The sequence below is a fragment of the Cyprinus carpio genome, chromosome A23, assembly GCF_018340385.1.
Source record: "Cyprinus carpio isolate SPL01 chromosome A23, ASM1834038v1, whole genome shotgun sequence".
Taxonomy (NCBI): Eukaryota; Metazoa; Chordata; class Actinopteri; order Cypriniformes; family Cyprinidae; genus Cyprinus; species Cyprinus carpio.
Genome location: NC_056594.1, coordinates 11,136,721 through 11,153,862, shown reverse-complemented (window position 1 = coordinate 11,153,862; position 17,142 = coordinate 11,136,721). Strand labels below are relative to the sequence as shown.

The following is a 17,142-nucleotide window of genomic DNA, read 5'->3' as shown; positions in this document are numbered from 1 at the left end:
TTATTCTGATTTTGGGAGTGTGCTGAAGCCAGTTGTACCTGGCTAAATAATGTGAGCTCAGAGTCATATTTCTGAACTATTTTGTCCTATCTGCCATATTGAATAGAAAGGCACCCGGGGAAATTACGAACTAGATGTGAAGGGAAACAGATGTTAGAACATGGTGTGATCTATCATCTGTGATGGATAACACTTCCAATCTAGTAATGGGCATTTGTAACATTTGATTAACAATAAGAGCCAAAATGGCTAGCTATTACTGCTGTGAAGTGTGAAATGGGCAACTGTTATTCTGCATCTCAGTGTGAGTCATCCTTCAGTTAACATTCAGAAAAGCTATACATTATGCATCATAATTACTGTTAAGAGACTTGAAGAACAATGACCTCACAAATGCTCAAACTTGCAGTAAAAGGCTCTTAGCAGCAACATTTTAAACTTACAGGTTTTTGACATGCATTTCTTTTCAGATGTGTTGATGGACTCCACGACGGCAACGGCAGAGCTGGGCTGGATGATATATCCATCAGTGGGGGTGAGACTCATTGAAATAATTTAGATGATCAGACCTAGCATAAATGAATAATTCAGCGCACAAATTCAGCGTGACTCAAGTGGTGCAGAAATAGAAGTTGAATGAATTCCAAATTAGATTATTTTTAATGCAATCCATGCCATTTGTCTCATTTCTGCACATTTTTACCTTAGATTCCATAATGTGTCTGTAATGGTGCGAAACCACGAATGAGTGTTCCATAAATATGCAAATGGCATGAAAAACATGCTTTTACTATTAGAAGCACACATTGCTTATTCAAACATTATTATCTGTGTTTTGGTCCCAGTGGGAAGAGGTGAGTGGCTACGACGAGAACATGAGCACCATTCGCACCTACCAGGTGTGCAATGTCTTCAATGGCAACCAGAACAACTGGGTGCGCACCAAATACATCCAGAGGCGAGGAGCCCAACGGATCCATGTGGAGATGAAATTCTCCGTACGAGACTGCAGCAGCATCCCGAACGTCACCGGCTCTTGCAAGGAGACTTTTAATCTGTACTACTTCGAGGCTGACAAGGACGAAGCCACCAAGGTGTATCCCCCCTGGATGGAGAACCCTTGGATCAAGGTGGACACCATTGCGGCCGATGAGAGTTTCTCCCAGGTGGACCTGGGGGGCCGTGTGATGAAGATCAACACGGAAATACGCAGCTTCGGGCCGGTGTCCCGCAGAGGCTTCTATTTGGCCTTTCAGGATTATGGAGCATGCATGTCGCTCATCGCCGTGAAGGTTTTCTTTCGCAAATGCCCCAGAGTTATTCGGAATGGCGCCATCTTTGAGGAGACCTTGTCAGGTGCGGAGAGCACCTCTCTGGTGTCCGCCCGGGGCAGTTGTGTACCTAATGGAGAGGAAGTGGATGTTCCCATTAAACTGTACTGCAATGGAGATGGGGAGTGGCTGGTACCTATCGGGCGCTGCGTGTGCAAGGCCGGGTATGAGTCTGTGGATAACGAGACCATGTGTAGAGGTGAGTTTGTGTTCTTATCAATGTTGCTTACTGAGTATTTTGAATAGTTTGATCTGCATTTAAATGTATGGTCCACCAAAAACTGTCTTATTTGTTCACCCCGATGATGTTCCAAACCCATAATCTGGTATTTTTTAGTGTTTTATTTTTTTAAGATCAACAGGCTGTCGATCTCCAAAAAGGTCAAAAATCATCATAAAACTGTTTAATCTTGTTTTTTATTCCCGATGATCTGGTAGACCACATTATTTTTTCAGCTCAAAGCAAATATAGCATCTATGATGCATTTTGGATGTCAGTAACATCCAAATTCATTGTGACTTCAAACCTGTACCATAGGCGTCATAGGATCATCAGTGTACACAGAGACTTGAATCTTGGTTTGTTCATCTAAAAAGCTATTGTGTGGCTTCAGGGTCCAGTTTCACAAAAATCTTCTTAAAGAAGGAGTTAAGAAATGTCTTAAGATAAATTCTGAACAATTAAAAAAAAAAAAAAAAAAAAATATATATATATATATATATATATATATATATATATATATATATATATATATATATATATATACATAAATATATATATATATATATATATATTCTTGATTGTGTTATAATCACACAGTTAACTGGCATCATGGAAGTTCAGCACTTTTTTTTTTTTTTGCATTTTTTTATATTCTTTTCAGGAATTCAGATTCTTATTAAGCTTTGTTTTAAGAACAAAGAGAATAACAAGGAAAAAGAAAGCATTCTTAAGAAATGATATGTTCCTTAAGTCTTAAGTTAAACTATCTCGTTCTTAGCAGAAAGTAGCAGTTCAAAAGTAGTTTTGGCTAATAGTTTTGTTAATCCATCTCAGAAGATATGAAATATTGAGTCATACAGACTTTATAGTACTTTTACATCCTTTTTGGAGCTAGATAGCAGCACTGTCTTTAAAAGCTATTTTTTTGTGTGTGTGTGTCTAATGAAGATAGCATCAAAATGAGAATTTGAAACCACATTAAGCCGAGTAATTATTAATTCATTACCAATTTTTTGGATGAACATCTTTAAAGTCTGCCGATCTCATCCTTGTCTGGTCTGATTTTAATGACACACTAAAAACTGAAACTTTTGTTATTACTTGAAGAGCAATTTCCAGCAGAACTGACCCCTAAAAAGGACGTTCGTAGGTGTAACTGGATGTTGTCAGATTGATTTAGACGTTACCACATGAAGCACATTTTTAGGTAGCCTGACAAAACATTTTTTACAGTGCTGGATGCCAGCAATGATAAATAAATAATGAATAGCCTCAGCTTCAGCCTCAGATTTCTGCACTAAAGTACAATGAAAAAGAGATACATCACCAAATTAAATTTGATTTCTTTTCTTCTTCTTTTTTTACGCAATAACAGAAAAGGACAAATTAATGTCCTTCCTGAATGCACACACATACATTACAGAGTCTTACTATTGAGAGCTGCCCTGCAGGTACAGAACATTCACTGGCCTTATCCTTATGAAAGCCAGTTGAAAGACATCGAGCCATTGTGTCCTCCAGCCTGTGTCTGTCCATGTGCAACGGTCTTCTTACAGTGTTATTTCTAACGAAATGATCACACGCGCATGCACACAAGCACTGACCCTTAAAACTGTTTTTATAACATGAGATTTTTCCGTTATTCTTTCATTACTCGACAAGGAAGTAGCTCTCTGTGTCTGAGAACAAGGGAGCTATAATGAATAGAAATCCTCCAGTCAATTGTAACGCTGTATTGATTGGAATGAATAGAGGGATTTGGGTAGAAAAAGGTGGGTTTTTTTTCGCCCTCGCTTAGCACTCGGCAGATATGATTACATTCAAGGAGAGCAGGGAGGCGATGAGGGAACGATTTTGGCAAGGTTCTCCTGGGTACTGTTGACAGAATCTAAATTACTAATATCCCCCCATCTGGAGCAGCTCATGGATGGAAATCGGCAATATCCTGGGCGAGCACAAGGAAGACCGTCTCTTTTATTTCCCCTGGTGTTAATCCTCCTCGCTACCACCACTTTAATGACACTCCTAATTGACTAATTTGGAGTGCGCAGGGGGAGCTGGGTGGACGCTTAGATGCTGCTCTCCATGGTGAGTCCATTCAGAAATCAAGCACAAATAATGAATCCCCCTGTGGTTGTTAACCAAGGGCTGCATGTAGCCAAATGGATTTATGAGTTCCATTTTCTGTCTCTAAAGGAAATATGCAGTAGCAGTACTCATTAAAGCCAAGTAGAGACATAATGGTCTAATTGATAGCAAGCTTGACGTGTAATTCTCTTATACTGTAATACTGGAACAATGGCACAGCACTGCATACTTCAGGCCAATGCAACTTCAAAAGCCCTACGTTAATGGTTTCATCTCAGTGGCTGTGTGTTTTTTTTAAAGCCTTCCAGTGCTCAACAATAAGGATTTTGTCTGCTGGCTTAGTTGGACTCAGGCTAGTAGTTTTGTACTTGCTTTGCCAATGTTTCTAATGGCTCCACCTCATAAAATGATAACATTTTTTTTGGTAAATTCTTTAAAGAATTGTTTAAAAAAATTTCAGAATAAAATAAATAAAAAACAAAAACATCTCTATTAAATTTGCTCAACGATATGGACTTTTGTCTTTTCTTTTGAGTTTTATTAGTTAAGGCAGTAGTTAAAAATGTAAATAATTTTTTTGTATTTTTTTTCTGTTAAGATATTTTAATTAAATAGTTTATTTTTTATTGCATTTGTAAACTATATTGTAAACTATAGATATATATAGATATAAATAAATAATATAATATATATATATATAAAATAAATAAGCAATAATCTGTTTTTTGTTTGTTAGTTTAAACTGACTTGTATCTAAAACTGGCCCCAATGTATAAAAGCATATGATTTATTTTATTTCCTTTTTTATTAAAATTATTTATAAATTATATATTAAACCTAAAATGAATTATTTAGGTTTTCGAGCAAGAATAGCTATATATTATACTGACCCAAAAATCTTAGACTGGCCCTGTGCCATCAGGCTGTTCTTATTGTTGAGTCCTGTCAAATATTTAGCCTACTGATCATGACTAACCGTCCTTATGAAAGGAAGTATGGGAACAGCTTGCGAAATACCATTTATATGTGTCTTGTGCCAAGAACGCCTCTCCTCTTCATAGCCGAGAGTTGAAACTCACCCACACCTCAAGTAATTATAGGGGTAGCACTAATTCAGTTGATCCAGCCGACATTCTGACCCTCTCTGTTCTTCTCTTGAGATCTTCTTCAGTCCTCTTGCTGTCATTCAGATGTGGTTTGTGATGGATATTATCGACTGGCCTTCTAGATTGCATTTCATAAGGAATTACATAGACCTCAAAGTACAGTCTCTGCTTGTTTTAACGTTTAATGATTATAAATAGCGAAATTCAACTGGACAGTGTTGGCTTCAGATGAATTACCTCTACTGTATTGAGCTGGACCGTGGTCAATCACTCAAGCCAAGCCCGCCTGTGTCTCCAAACAAGATGAATGTCGGCTGATTTTGCTTATATTATGTTATGACCGATCAATACATTCCTCCACAGACAGCTGCAATGTGGATTTGTTTCAGAATCTTGACCTTTCAATTAGAAGTAATGGTTTTGTTATCTTGTTATCTTTGAATATGGGAGTACCTTAGGCCTAAACCTCAGTTTTTGATTTGTTAGAGTAAGCTCAAAGCTAAACGCTTACAGTAAATCAAGTCCTGGGTATTCTTAATTATGTAAATGCAATGTATCTGAAGTGTTACATTTGCTAAATCCGTCTCCACTGGAATGTTGTATCTATCTTTTAATCTTTCACGGTCACTGTTGAGGGCCACTCAGTGACCTTTGTGCAATGCTGCCTCTGTTTAAAAGCTCTAGTTTCATGTATTTATGCTGGATAATGTGTTCAGATGTGCACTATAGATCATAATGTACCAACACCCTCTGTTTTCAGCACATTGGGGTCACAGTGTCTGTCTGTTGCTCAATTTTACTTCAACCTTCATGACTGTAGATGTTTTTCCTGACGTATAGAGAGCTATGGGTTGGTATAAACATGGATTTTTCTGATTAATTGTGATCTTCATTGATGATTGATGAATGGCACGACTGAGCATTCAGACTTGGAAACAAATGACTCTTATAAACTAGTTCTTAATGAATTAAAAACCTACTGGGGGAGCAGTGTAGGTTGATTAGCAATTTGATTTATGAACAAGTGACTCTTAGGAACCAGTCCTTTTTAGTGAATCGTTTTATTTCAGCAGTATTTCCATTTAAAAAATGTATTTAAATAGTTTTAGTTAACAAGACTGAATTGAAAAGGGAAATCAGTATGGATACCCATCCCTTTATGGGCTATACACAGAATCGGTCCAAAGCCAGAGTTGGAAACATCTTGAAAAAATGTGTCTTTTTCCAAAAGAAATTGTATGTATGCAAATTGTATAATAGCCAAGGTACACATTTCTAGTAATTGCACAGGTAATTCTCATATTGTATTTTCAGAAAGTTTTGGATTATTTGTTTTTTCTCTCACCAAATTTTGTCACTGAAGAAATGATTTTTTTTATTAGAGTTGTTTTGTTGTTTTATTATTTTGCTTAAATCTGCATTGTAAATATATATATTTTTAACAATATTACAAGTGTAATTTATGAGATTTGTTGCATTTTGAATCCAATTTTTCTTTGTAAAAGACAAAAAGTTGATCATACTGATTTCAAAGTTAAGGATTAATTATTTTGAATATACATTGAACCAAAAATTATCATAACATCTTAGTTGATAATTCAGTATACTTTTATTTTTGACAAAACATCCCACGTTTCGGTAGTGATAGTAATGCTTTGGTAGCGACCAAATCACATTACAGAATTTTAACTTGCATACTAAAACACTACTAAAATACAAAAAAATTGCATAATTGAACTAATTGTTTATTTGTTTATTTCCCCCTAATATGAGGATCATGTGTTTCCTTTTGTCATTACCGAAACAATGATGACATGTTTTTCGGTTGTGACTGTTTCGATAGTGACAATTTTAGATACTTTTGAACCTATCTCAAAGATGCTAATCAGCACATGGTTAGCTAGCACAGTTTTGAACAGTTGTTCACATAAAAATTAAATATGGAAAAACTCCCCCAAAAATGTGCTTAATTGCAGAAAAAAGGTGTTCGGTAGTGACATTCACAGAGTCACAGATTTTTCAGACTTTTGAACACATTAACCTCAAAATTATGGGGCTTATCTACTCACCCTGTAGCTATGAGAAAGAGTGACACATAAATATTTCCTGATCATAAATGTAGGTGTTGTAGTTAATTTCAGTCTCAGCCAATGGACTAAAACATGCATTTCGGTAGTGACACGAAAATGAGGGACACATTTTTTTTACATAAAGTTTCATAATTTACAAAGAAAATATAAAATAAATATTATTTTTGGAACTTCACATTTTGAAAGAATCAAAAAGATATTTTTAAAAACAACAATGGAAAAATACAAAAAATATTTCAATATCATTTTCATAAGTTTTAATTTAGGGGTTTAGGGGTCGGGACAGTCACGTCCCAATTGAAAGTAGCCAATAAATTATGATTTTATATATATTAAGCTTACTAATATTTTAAATATTATTGTGGGTTTCAATAGAGAATAGAAGGATCTTAGTAACCCAGATATCAAAATACACTCGGGCCAGATCAGGTTAGATTCTCTTTCTGTGTAACTAGTAATAATTTACAACTATTACCATGGATAATATCTGAGTGAAATAATGAGTACTTTTTCTTGGTTGTTTCCCATTTTCAAATAGTTCAGGATTTATGGTTGCGGCGGTGTAACATGTCTTTCCACTTCTTAATCCTGTGACATCTTTGTTTGGGAGCTTTTATTTCTGCTCCTGTAAAGAGCAAATAATATGCAAGTATCTATTAGTAAAGGTCTAACGTAATGCATCAATGTGAACTACATTAAATTTATTTTGTAGCAATGTGCCTGTTATTTGACAGACTATTTACAGCACTAACTGCAATGACGGCACAATAAGTGGCTGTGCCCAGCATTATTAATATGCCGCCTGTTTTTTGACAGACTATTTACAGCACTAACTGCAATGACGGCACAATAAGTGGCTGTGCCCAGAAACTTGTTGGGTTTGATTACCAGCATTCTTAAAAGTACCTTCTTGGAGTTCTGTAGAAAAACAAAAGTCAGAGGTTTATACATTGAAGTAAATTAATAGAAACAACTTTTCAACACTCATCTCTATGCAGAAAAATAACAGTGAACCCTGCAATAAAATGCTTGAAAAATACACATTCAGTAGATCAGATCTCTTCAGTTAATATTCCCCGCAGTTACTCCAGAAAATAACACAGTGAAATGGTCAATGCAAACATTTTACTTGAACTTACTTTCTCATTGGCTCTAATGCTCCTTGCTAATTCAGTCAAAAGTATAATAAAGATGATGTCCACTGTCTTGGACTCAAAGCACTGCTCTGTGTTCACAGGTGTCTGAGTAACGTCTGCCATTCCTTCAGTTCTCATGGTTGCTACACAGCATTATTAATATGCCAAACACAGAAATATTAAAAGAAATTGGTAGCATGTTAAGAGAAATAGTCAGTTACTCCTGTGTGTCTCTACATCCTGAGTGAAGAAGCAATTAATGTAGCAACAAAAGTGATGAACTGTGATGCTGTGTTTGTGTTGTAGTCACATGTGTTTTGGCAGAGGTGAGCATCTGTACAAGTATAGTCTGCTTATATTTAGCATCTGTAAAAGCAGGACAGAGATATAATGCAGATGATCTCATACATACTGATGCATATATGACTGCAGTACATTCTCAACATAAAAATAACTGAAAAAAGCTTATGTATTTAGTTGAGGTTATTTGAAAACAACAAACTTAAACACACTTAAACAAATCTTCAGTCGTAGATCACAAACACATGCACGAGAGCAAACGGATAACACTCCCCGATGCCGACTCTGAGCCGAGGGCACCGCATAGCAGCCGAGTTCGGGCCGATTACTACATGCTATCTGGGAAACATCTAAGATTTGAATTCTTAAATGCTTTTTGAATGTGTTTTTTGGTTGTAGGACAGTTTGCACCAATTCTGTAGATTGGCCCATATAACAGTACATAGATCATTTGGGCTTCTTCAATGTCATCACATCGGAAATGGTTCAAGAATATCAGACATGTGGCACATTCACCATGACACAAGGTATTGTACATGTCTGGATATAATTATAGATGGCAGTGAGACTGTGCTGTGGATGTGGGGTCTGGAAAGTCCCATGGCAGTAAAGAAGGGTGCTGGAGCTTGTCTCCTGAACTGACTTTATCAGGTACAGCTCTCTAATCCAATCTCAGCAGCACATTGCTGCAGGGAGGTCGTCTGGTACCTTATTTGTTCCTGTGACTCAGGATGTATTTCAATTTGTTTCACCGAAGCACTGGATGTAAAGAGACTGCGGAAGATCTATATAAAAACCAAATTAAAGAAAACCATTTTTTTAGTTGCACACTGACAGATGCTTTAGATGTGCCTCTCTCCCTTGAGTTGCAGGGTTATGTTACAGTCCCTAGATACTGAATCATATGCTTTAGCCTTATATATCTCATGCTTCTGAAGAAGGGAAAGTGGTCATGCAAGGCCGGGTAATTAATCCACAGCTTTTGCTTTCTCTCGTGTACAGTAGTGGATTATTGAGGATTTGTTTGGAATGCTTCGTCATTCTGTATCTCACAAAACATGAATATTAGGGAGTTGACTGACAGAGACTGACCATTTCTTCACTGCCATTTTTGTTTAGCTAAGAAGTTGATGGTAATAAAATATTTTTATTGTGTGGTGAGACTTTGTTTTCATGTCATGTTGGCTTGCTGTGAGAGACAGCTGCTGAGATATAGAAGTTTCACTAGCAACTGGCTTGTAACTAGAGCTGGATGAATAGTTATGCAAATGATGATGATGATTGTTATTGATTGTCCCTCTAGGCCAGACTTGGATCAGCTCTTTGATCTTTCTCCTTACTGTGAAAAACCTCCATGTGTCCTGATCCACTCTAATCTTCCATTATTTATGTATATTTGTAAACCGTGAATTTCATCAGATGCATTCAGACTATTTCCAAGTAATGCTTACACTGTTATGTTCCATCTGAAAGTGCTACAGTTATCTGTGGTTGGTTGCAGGTAATACTGAAGTATAATTTCCATGAATTCACAACTTGTGTGAAGGCCTACTATGACACTTACCACAAAAATAGTAGATATAGTTTTTTGGATAGTAGTTTTTCAAACATCTAATAGGTCACAAAAATCAAATCCATGTATTTGTGCCTTTTAATCTAATCTTTTTTTTGGTGTGTACATCACTCTCTTATTTGTCATTAGCTTATGTCAGCATTCAGCGTAGTTTGTTTAAAGGCTTTCAAGACAGAAGTGCTTTGCGTGTATTGGAGTGTGCATTAAAGTGCATTGTTTTTCAGCTGACCTTTGTGTCTAAAGATGTTAGGCTTACGATCGGTGCAGGTCAGGTTTTTGTTTTTGCTATGTGTGTTTGTTGTTGTTTTGCATTAAAGTCAAATTTTTTAATAAATATATTTTTTTTTTTGAAGATTTTTTTTTTTTTTGTATGTATCGGTCGGTACAAATACTCAACTTACCGTTGCAAGCAAGTACACACTGTCCACAGTCAGTTCCTGTTCTTTCTGAGAGACATGGAGACCTGCATGGATATAAAAGATGAGGCTTCAGTGGAGCACGGGGTTAATCAATGCTGAGAGCTGGACGTCCACACCAGAGCTGCCTGGCCCTCGTCTCTTTGATGGGAAGCAGGTGTCCTGTTGTCGTTGATGAGGGGCTCATTGATCAAAGGCCCTTCAGGAGTCCAGTGCTCATCCATCAGACTCCAGCAGCCAGGCAATGTCACAGAAACGAGGACTGTCAGTGCCTCTCCTCCTCGCACATCACCATGAAAGAAAACGCTTCACTGGCAAGGCAAAAAAAGTCAACTAGTAGGGCTTTTTTTGTTCCCTTTTTATGTAGGCCCATACAAATAAGTAATTTCTTTTAGCACAGTATGCTACTCGTATAGTTAGAGTTGCATAATATATGAAGTAAATTCAGTATCTTCAAATCTGGCAGGTTGTGATTTAATTAAATAAATATATTCTTTAACGATTCAGAGTTAAGTGGGGCATTTACACATGTAGTTCGTGATAGAGTGTTTTTTTTAGTGTCTGAGAATGGCTTGGTTTATTTACTGTGAATCAAGCCATTCTGACACATGGATATTATATGTTGCTTGTGTGTAGATGAACACCGTTTTGAGCTTTACTCTAAAACCAGAAGCACATATTTTAATCTGCTTGCAACCCACAAAAATTAATACTTGATGGTTTACTGTTTGAAAATGTAGAAATTAAGATGTAAATACTAATAATTTTATTTTATAATAATATAATTTTTAATTTTTTTAGTTTTATTGTTTTATATTTTTTTTTTTTTTTTTTTATTTTTTTTTTATTTAATGTTTTTTTTTGTTTGTAAGTCATATTGTGTTGGTTAAAAACAGTGGAAATGCGGCCTCAGAACTCAGAAATAGTTACTGAAAGAGGTTTGTGTCGTATGAAAACCCAAGTTTAAGTTTTTCCCTAAGTCGTTTAGGCCTATAAGAATTCTACACTTTAAAAAATATATATATAAATCTATATTAAATCTATATATGTATATATAAATCTTTCCTATGCAAATGCACTCCTCATCAGAATCACCCCACTAACTCCCACTATTTCCAGATAAAGCTATTCATACTAAGTCATATGGTAAAAATTCCTTTATTTTTTTCATATTGCACAGTATATATCGCAGAAAATCTAAATAACACAATGTCAGTTTTTTTCTAATATTTTGCAGCCCTAGTAAGAATAGTGATTATACATGTGGGCAAGATGTCACAGATGTAATTCAAAAGCCTCCTGCGTGTCAAACCACAGATAATTGACCTACATGGGGACATAAATGGTGCTTAAAACAGGCTGCCCATCTTCGTTTCTGTTCACACATTGGCACACCTGCTTAAATGAGTGACAAAAGGCCTGTGCGGGGGGCATGGAGAAATAGGGCATGTGAGGTCTCTGTTGTGCAGCTGTGAAATGGGGCTGAATCCCAAACTCAGCCAACGGCCGTCTGATTGGAAAGAGCTGCTGCTGAAATGGGATTTTATCAATTTTTCTTTGTTTTACATCTGTCTTCTCAATCAGCAAAAAAAAGAAAAAGCCAATAAAAGGATTTATTGTAAAATCAAACATCAGCTTACTGAATCTGTTAAGTAAATACATTAGTATTAAAAATTATCATTATGTAGTTCTCATTTGTATGTGGGTGGTTGACATTTACGGATGATTATTTAGGGAGGGAATGTAGAGAACAAGACATGAAAATTATATAATTTGCACATACCCGTGGCTACTTAGTAAAGTGTGATAATTGGACTTTTAAATTTTTTTTTTTTAATAACATAGCTTGTTTTAAAACAGCAGGATATTAGTAACAGCTAACTTTGTGATGGACATACAGAAAAATTGCTTATGTATTGTAAGGTAACTATTTTAAGGTCTACCTTAAGGTCATAATTGCCTAAAATATAGGAATCAACTATTAAAAACCTATAACCCATATAGTTGTCCATCGATCTCCATATTGAGGGCACACATGTCCTCTTAAATGTCTATGTGGTTATGGCCCTAATGATTGACATGCTCCATAAGACATATTGCAACATGTGATTCATACGTTTAGCATACCTAGCACACTCATACACAGTGTCCCATAGCAACAGTCCTTTTAATATAACTTTGACCAAACATGAATTCATATTCGTGTGAGAATAAGGCTGACCATAGATCTGTAGCTCTAAAAATAGACCATGTCATGAAAAAGTTACAAGGCAAAAGTCTCCTCCTCACTTCCAGCGTCCTTCAGAGATGTTATCTGTCCTTTCTGGCTGAGCAAGGACTACTTCCCCATAAAAAGAAATATATACAAATCGCAGAAATATGGTGTCACATCATATTTTATTTTGTATTTTTGGGCTAAATTACTTTAACCTAACATAGGTATATTATGCATAATCCTCAATATTTTTATGCCTTTGCAAATGATTTTATCCAAAGCATTCAAGGTATACATGTTATCAGTTGTATGTTAAAATATCGAGTTGAAAAAGATCCACAATCGTCCAAATTCAGCCAAAAAGGTTTATATTTAAATAAGGTGTACAATTTGTTAGTTGTTCGTCCAAATTCAGCCAAAAAGGTTATTATGTTTATTATTCATGTTGTATGTTGTCATGCATAAATTAAGAGAAGGATTAGGATTCAGTATTATTATTATTATTATTATATTTTATGATTAAATGTGTATTTATTTACATTTTTAAATATTTTTATAATGTAATATTTTTAATTAAAATATTATTGTTATTATTAGGATTATTAATAAATTTAAATTACTCAATATTTAATTGTAAAATATTGACAACAAAAATAATAATTATTATTATTAATTGTTTTTGTTTTAGAATGAAATATTTTGCATTATTATTATTAAAGTTTTATAATTAATTTTTTAAAACATTATTGTTATGATGATATTATTATATTTATATATAATATATAATACAACAACTAATATTTTTATTCATTTATTTATTTATTTATTTATTCACTCTTATAATAAAAGTCAGTGTTATCGAGAGCTATTTGGACATATTGTTCTATTGTGAATAATACAGAATAAAAAAAATCATGTTTGGAACAACATGAGGGTGTGCAAATGATGACAGAACTTTAATTTTTGGGTGAACTATCTCTTTAATTTAGCATGCTGTTAAGGCTGACACAAAACACTGGCAACAAATGCTGCATTTGCAGTCAATTTAAATAATTTTTTTCCTACACTATACTGCTAATCTTCTCTCTTTACCATCTCCATAAAAACATTAACTCTCCAACAGTATATTAATTTAGCATTTTATCAATTTCCTATTATCTAGTTTGGCACAAGACGCATTAGCTTTGACTTTGCATGCTGACCCAAGGGGAAACACAGTGCTTTGATAAATGTATATTTAACCGCTTAATGTATTTTTGTATAGGCAAAGGACAAGATTAGCATTATTGACTTGTTGCAAACAATTAAGAAGTTTAGCGAGCAGCCACCCTGAATTGATTTATTACTCTGGACCGCTGTTTAGATAAAGCTGTTTACTTGTGTGAAGCGTATTTACCTTTGTCATTTAGAGAAGTTATTTATCAAGCCTCTGGATCATCGTCTGAATGCTTACAGAATCCATACTGAAGATCCACGATTGAAATGCCCCACTGAAACACTCATCACTGTCGGATCAGCTTCATTGTTCACTGTAGCTCTGTCCCCAGCAGTGCCGCTGAGTGACACATTAAGATATGGCTGACAGCCTCACAAAAGGAACATAGAGCATCTTAGATGCATGATGTTGACACCACACAGTAAGATCTGGTCCGGGTGTCATAACGTCACATAAAAGAGCTTGTTCTATGAATATGGGGGTCTTTGTCTCAGGTAGAGGTTAGCAGATGGAGCTGACACCATTAATATTTACAACTCTAAATGAAATGAAAACATTTGAACTGTCAGTCACGGCACAATGGAGGCAGTCAGCAGAAAAAAGCTCCCTGGAGAGCAGAGGCTGAGACGTCTGTGAGCACTGAAATATTAACACCAAATACTTTGAATGAATAAAACAAAATCACTCTCTGAGGGAAATGGGTAGGCAGGTAAACTTGGAGTGTTAAGGGTTATCCTTTTTGCCCTTTTCAGTAGTACTAATGCACTGAGCCTTGAAAATATAAATATGTTTTTGCACTTGTAATATGGTAGAGCTCTGTACAGGAATAGTGTGACTAAAATCAATATTTGGGGAGGTAATAAACCTTGGAGCCAGCCTGAAAGCTTTTTGTGTCTCTGTGCTTCCTATTTATCAGTGACACATGCAAAGTAAAATGATGTAAATTGGATCAAACAATAACGCTCACAAATAAATCAATCCATACTGGCACTTCTGAGTGCTTCTATATTGCAGTCACAATGAAGCAATTGAGGTGTGTTTTTGTCTGTGGCTATCAGGTGCTAGTTGGGAGAGTCCTGTCATGATGCTTAGAAAAGCACTGACAGAAAATGCTTTATTTAATAGAATATGGTTGTTTGCTTTTTGCTGTCATACATTTGCTGCCATATTTAATATTTCCAGCCTGATTGCATGGTATTCATATGAAGGCTACGTGTATTTATACGTTTAAATGTGAAAATGTGCAAAATGAATGTATCGACAATGAACAGTACTGACAGCATCTAATAGGGCTGGGTAAAAAATATTGATTTCTCGATTTTAATCAATTCTCATTTTTATGAAATTATATCAATTTTTTATGTATTTATATGTAAATGTGTTACATTTTAGATACTGTCAGTACTTCTTAATGCTCATTTCAATGTTTATACAAAAATGCAAGTGTTCTAAAACATTTACATGCAATTACATATGATTACTAATAAGATTATGTTGACATTTGTCACTCCAAAAAAATAAGACTCCTTCTCTTTTAAATCCAACACTGTCAAGTGCGTGTTTAATGTTGTGGCCAGAACACATTTTCCATAGACACAACTAAAAAGATCAGTTTTTGTTATTTAAATGAGCCTGTCAGTATTTTAAGGAGTTGTTTTCTTCTCTCTGGACTGTACACCCTAAATGTCCTTCAACTCAGTCTGGCTGTGGCCCATAATTATTCAGATTCCAGACATTAGTGATGATAAAGGCATGAAAGAGACTGTTAATGACTTTACTCTCTAGAGCTTCCTTTTGCTTTATTCTTGTGGTTTATGTTCAGATCTCTCAAGCATGTGTCTTGGCCAGGTGCCCCTCGATTACACGACTAGTTTGAGCGCTGTTTGGCCATGTTGGCTCTCTGGGCACAGAGGGGCTGGATTCCTGTCTTGGTGCCTCCCAGGCTCCGTCCTGTCCTGCTGGGTAATCCCGGCTGTCTCATAAGAATTCAAGATTAATCTCAATCTTCTGTTGAGTTCAGCCGTGGTGATGAAAGTCTGGGAGAGTTCCCTCACACAACGGTGGGAATTAATGCCCTTGTCTGAGGATGAAAACAAGATGTTGGTGTGAGCTAAAACATGCTACAGCTGTTGCTATTGTTCTGTAAGAATGTACAGTACGAGACTTCAGTGTTATAAGGAGCTCTAAGTGCATTAGTGTTCAACTTGCTCAAGCTGTTACGTCTTGACTTTTTATGAAGACATATGCTGTTGGACATATGTTAGATATATGCATTTGTGAATTTCTAGACCAAACATAGCAGATCATTGAGAAATGAACCATGGAAGAAATAGAACAAAATATTAAGACCCAATTGTTCTTTGTAAAACGCAAAATTTTGTTAGGTTTATACTAATATATATATATATATATACTGTATATATATATATTATATATATATATATATATATAATATATATATATATATATATATATATATATATATATACACACATATATATCTTTCAAATATCCTCATTTTAAAGTGGTCTTGATGTTGTTGTTGTTTTGTTTTTTTTGTGAAAAATAAGATAAAAAAAAAATGCATCTCAATTTTAATCCACAAGTAATCCACAAACAAAAGTCAGCACAAAATAATTTGCCTGGTTAAATTAGTGCTTCACTATTGCTACCCACAGCATTTTGTTTAAAATAAATGTTTGTGCAGTTCCTATTCATTTGGACAGCATTAATTCATTAAATGATGATCATTAGAATAGCATCATAACTGGGCATATGTCCAGATGTAAAGTGTAGACCTAGCACATTCTGATGTTTTAAGAGCCAGTTGAGGTATTTCTTCAACCCAGGACTCTGCAAAATGTGGTGTTTCGACAGAGGCATGTTTGCCATGTTTGCCACTTTTTCGTTATTCATTTACTGTATCGGGTGCAAAAACACAAACAGCATGCGCAAATAAAAGATTCTGTTAGTGGGTGTAATTGATTTTTGGTGGACTTCCTGCTAAGTGCTAACAAGCATCTAGAGGCATCGGTGGAGGCTCACTGTGGAGATTGTTTATACATTCTTGAGACAAGATCTTCATAGTGTGTTTACTGACAGTTGTGCTCTGGGTAGCCGTTCCGCTCCTCACATGCTGTCTGGCTGCTTGTGAACGTACCTTCACTGTGCTGATATTTCAGGTTCCTGTTGTGTGACAGTGAGGAGATTGCTATAGGAGGCATTGAAAATATGAGATTTCTTTATTTTTTAATAAATGTATGTTCAGGACAGTCATCATAAAATGTGTGACACAGTAAGTTTTTATATTGGTTTCCGAAAAATATATTTTTTGCAGTTTGTAACATAACCATCTTTCAATGTAAACAGTTTGCAAGGTTGTTAATCAGAAAAGTGCATGATAAATAAAGATATTGTCTCTCAAAACAAAGAATCGACTCTGAACCGT

The 17,142-nt window shown here is 35.4% G+C and overlaps 1 protein-coding gene across 2 annotated transcripts in view; it reads left to right on the top strand.

Moving 5' to 3' along the window:
- The window catches only part of LOC109112765 (ephrin type-B receptor 2-like), a 44,915-nt gene that overhangs the window by 10,566 nt on the left and 17,207 nt on the right, over positions 1-17,142 (top strand). For both annotated transcript variants that reach the window (XM_042713103.1, XM_042713104.1), the window contains exons 2-3: positions 471-535; positions 846-1,530. In XM_042713103.1, the coding sequence (XP_042569037.1) occupies positions 471-535; positions 846-1,530 (750 nt within the window). The remainder of the gene's footprint in view (positions 1-470; positions 536-845; positions 1,531-17,142) is intronic.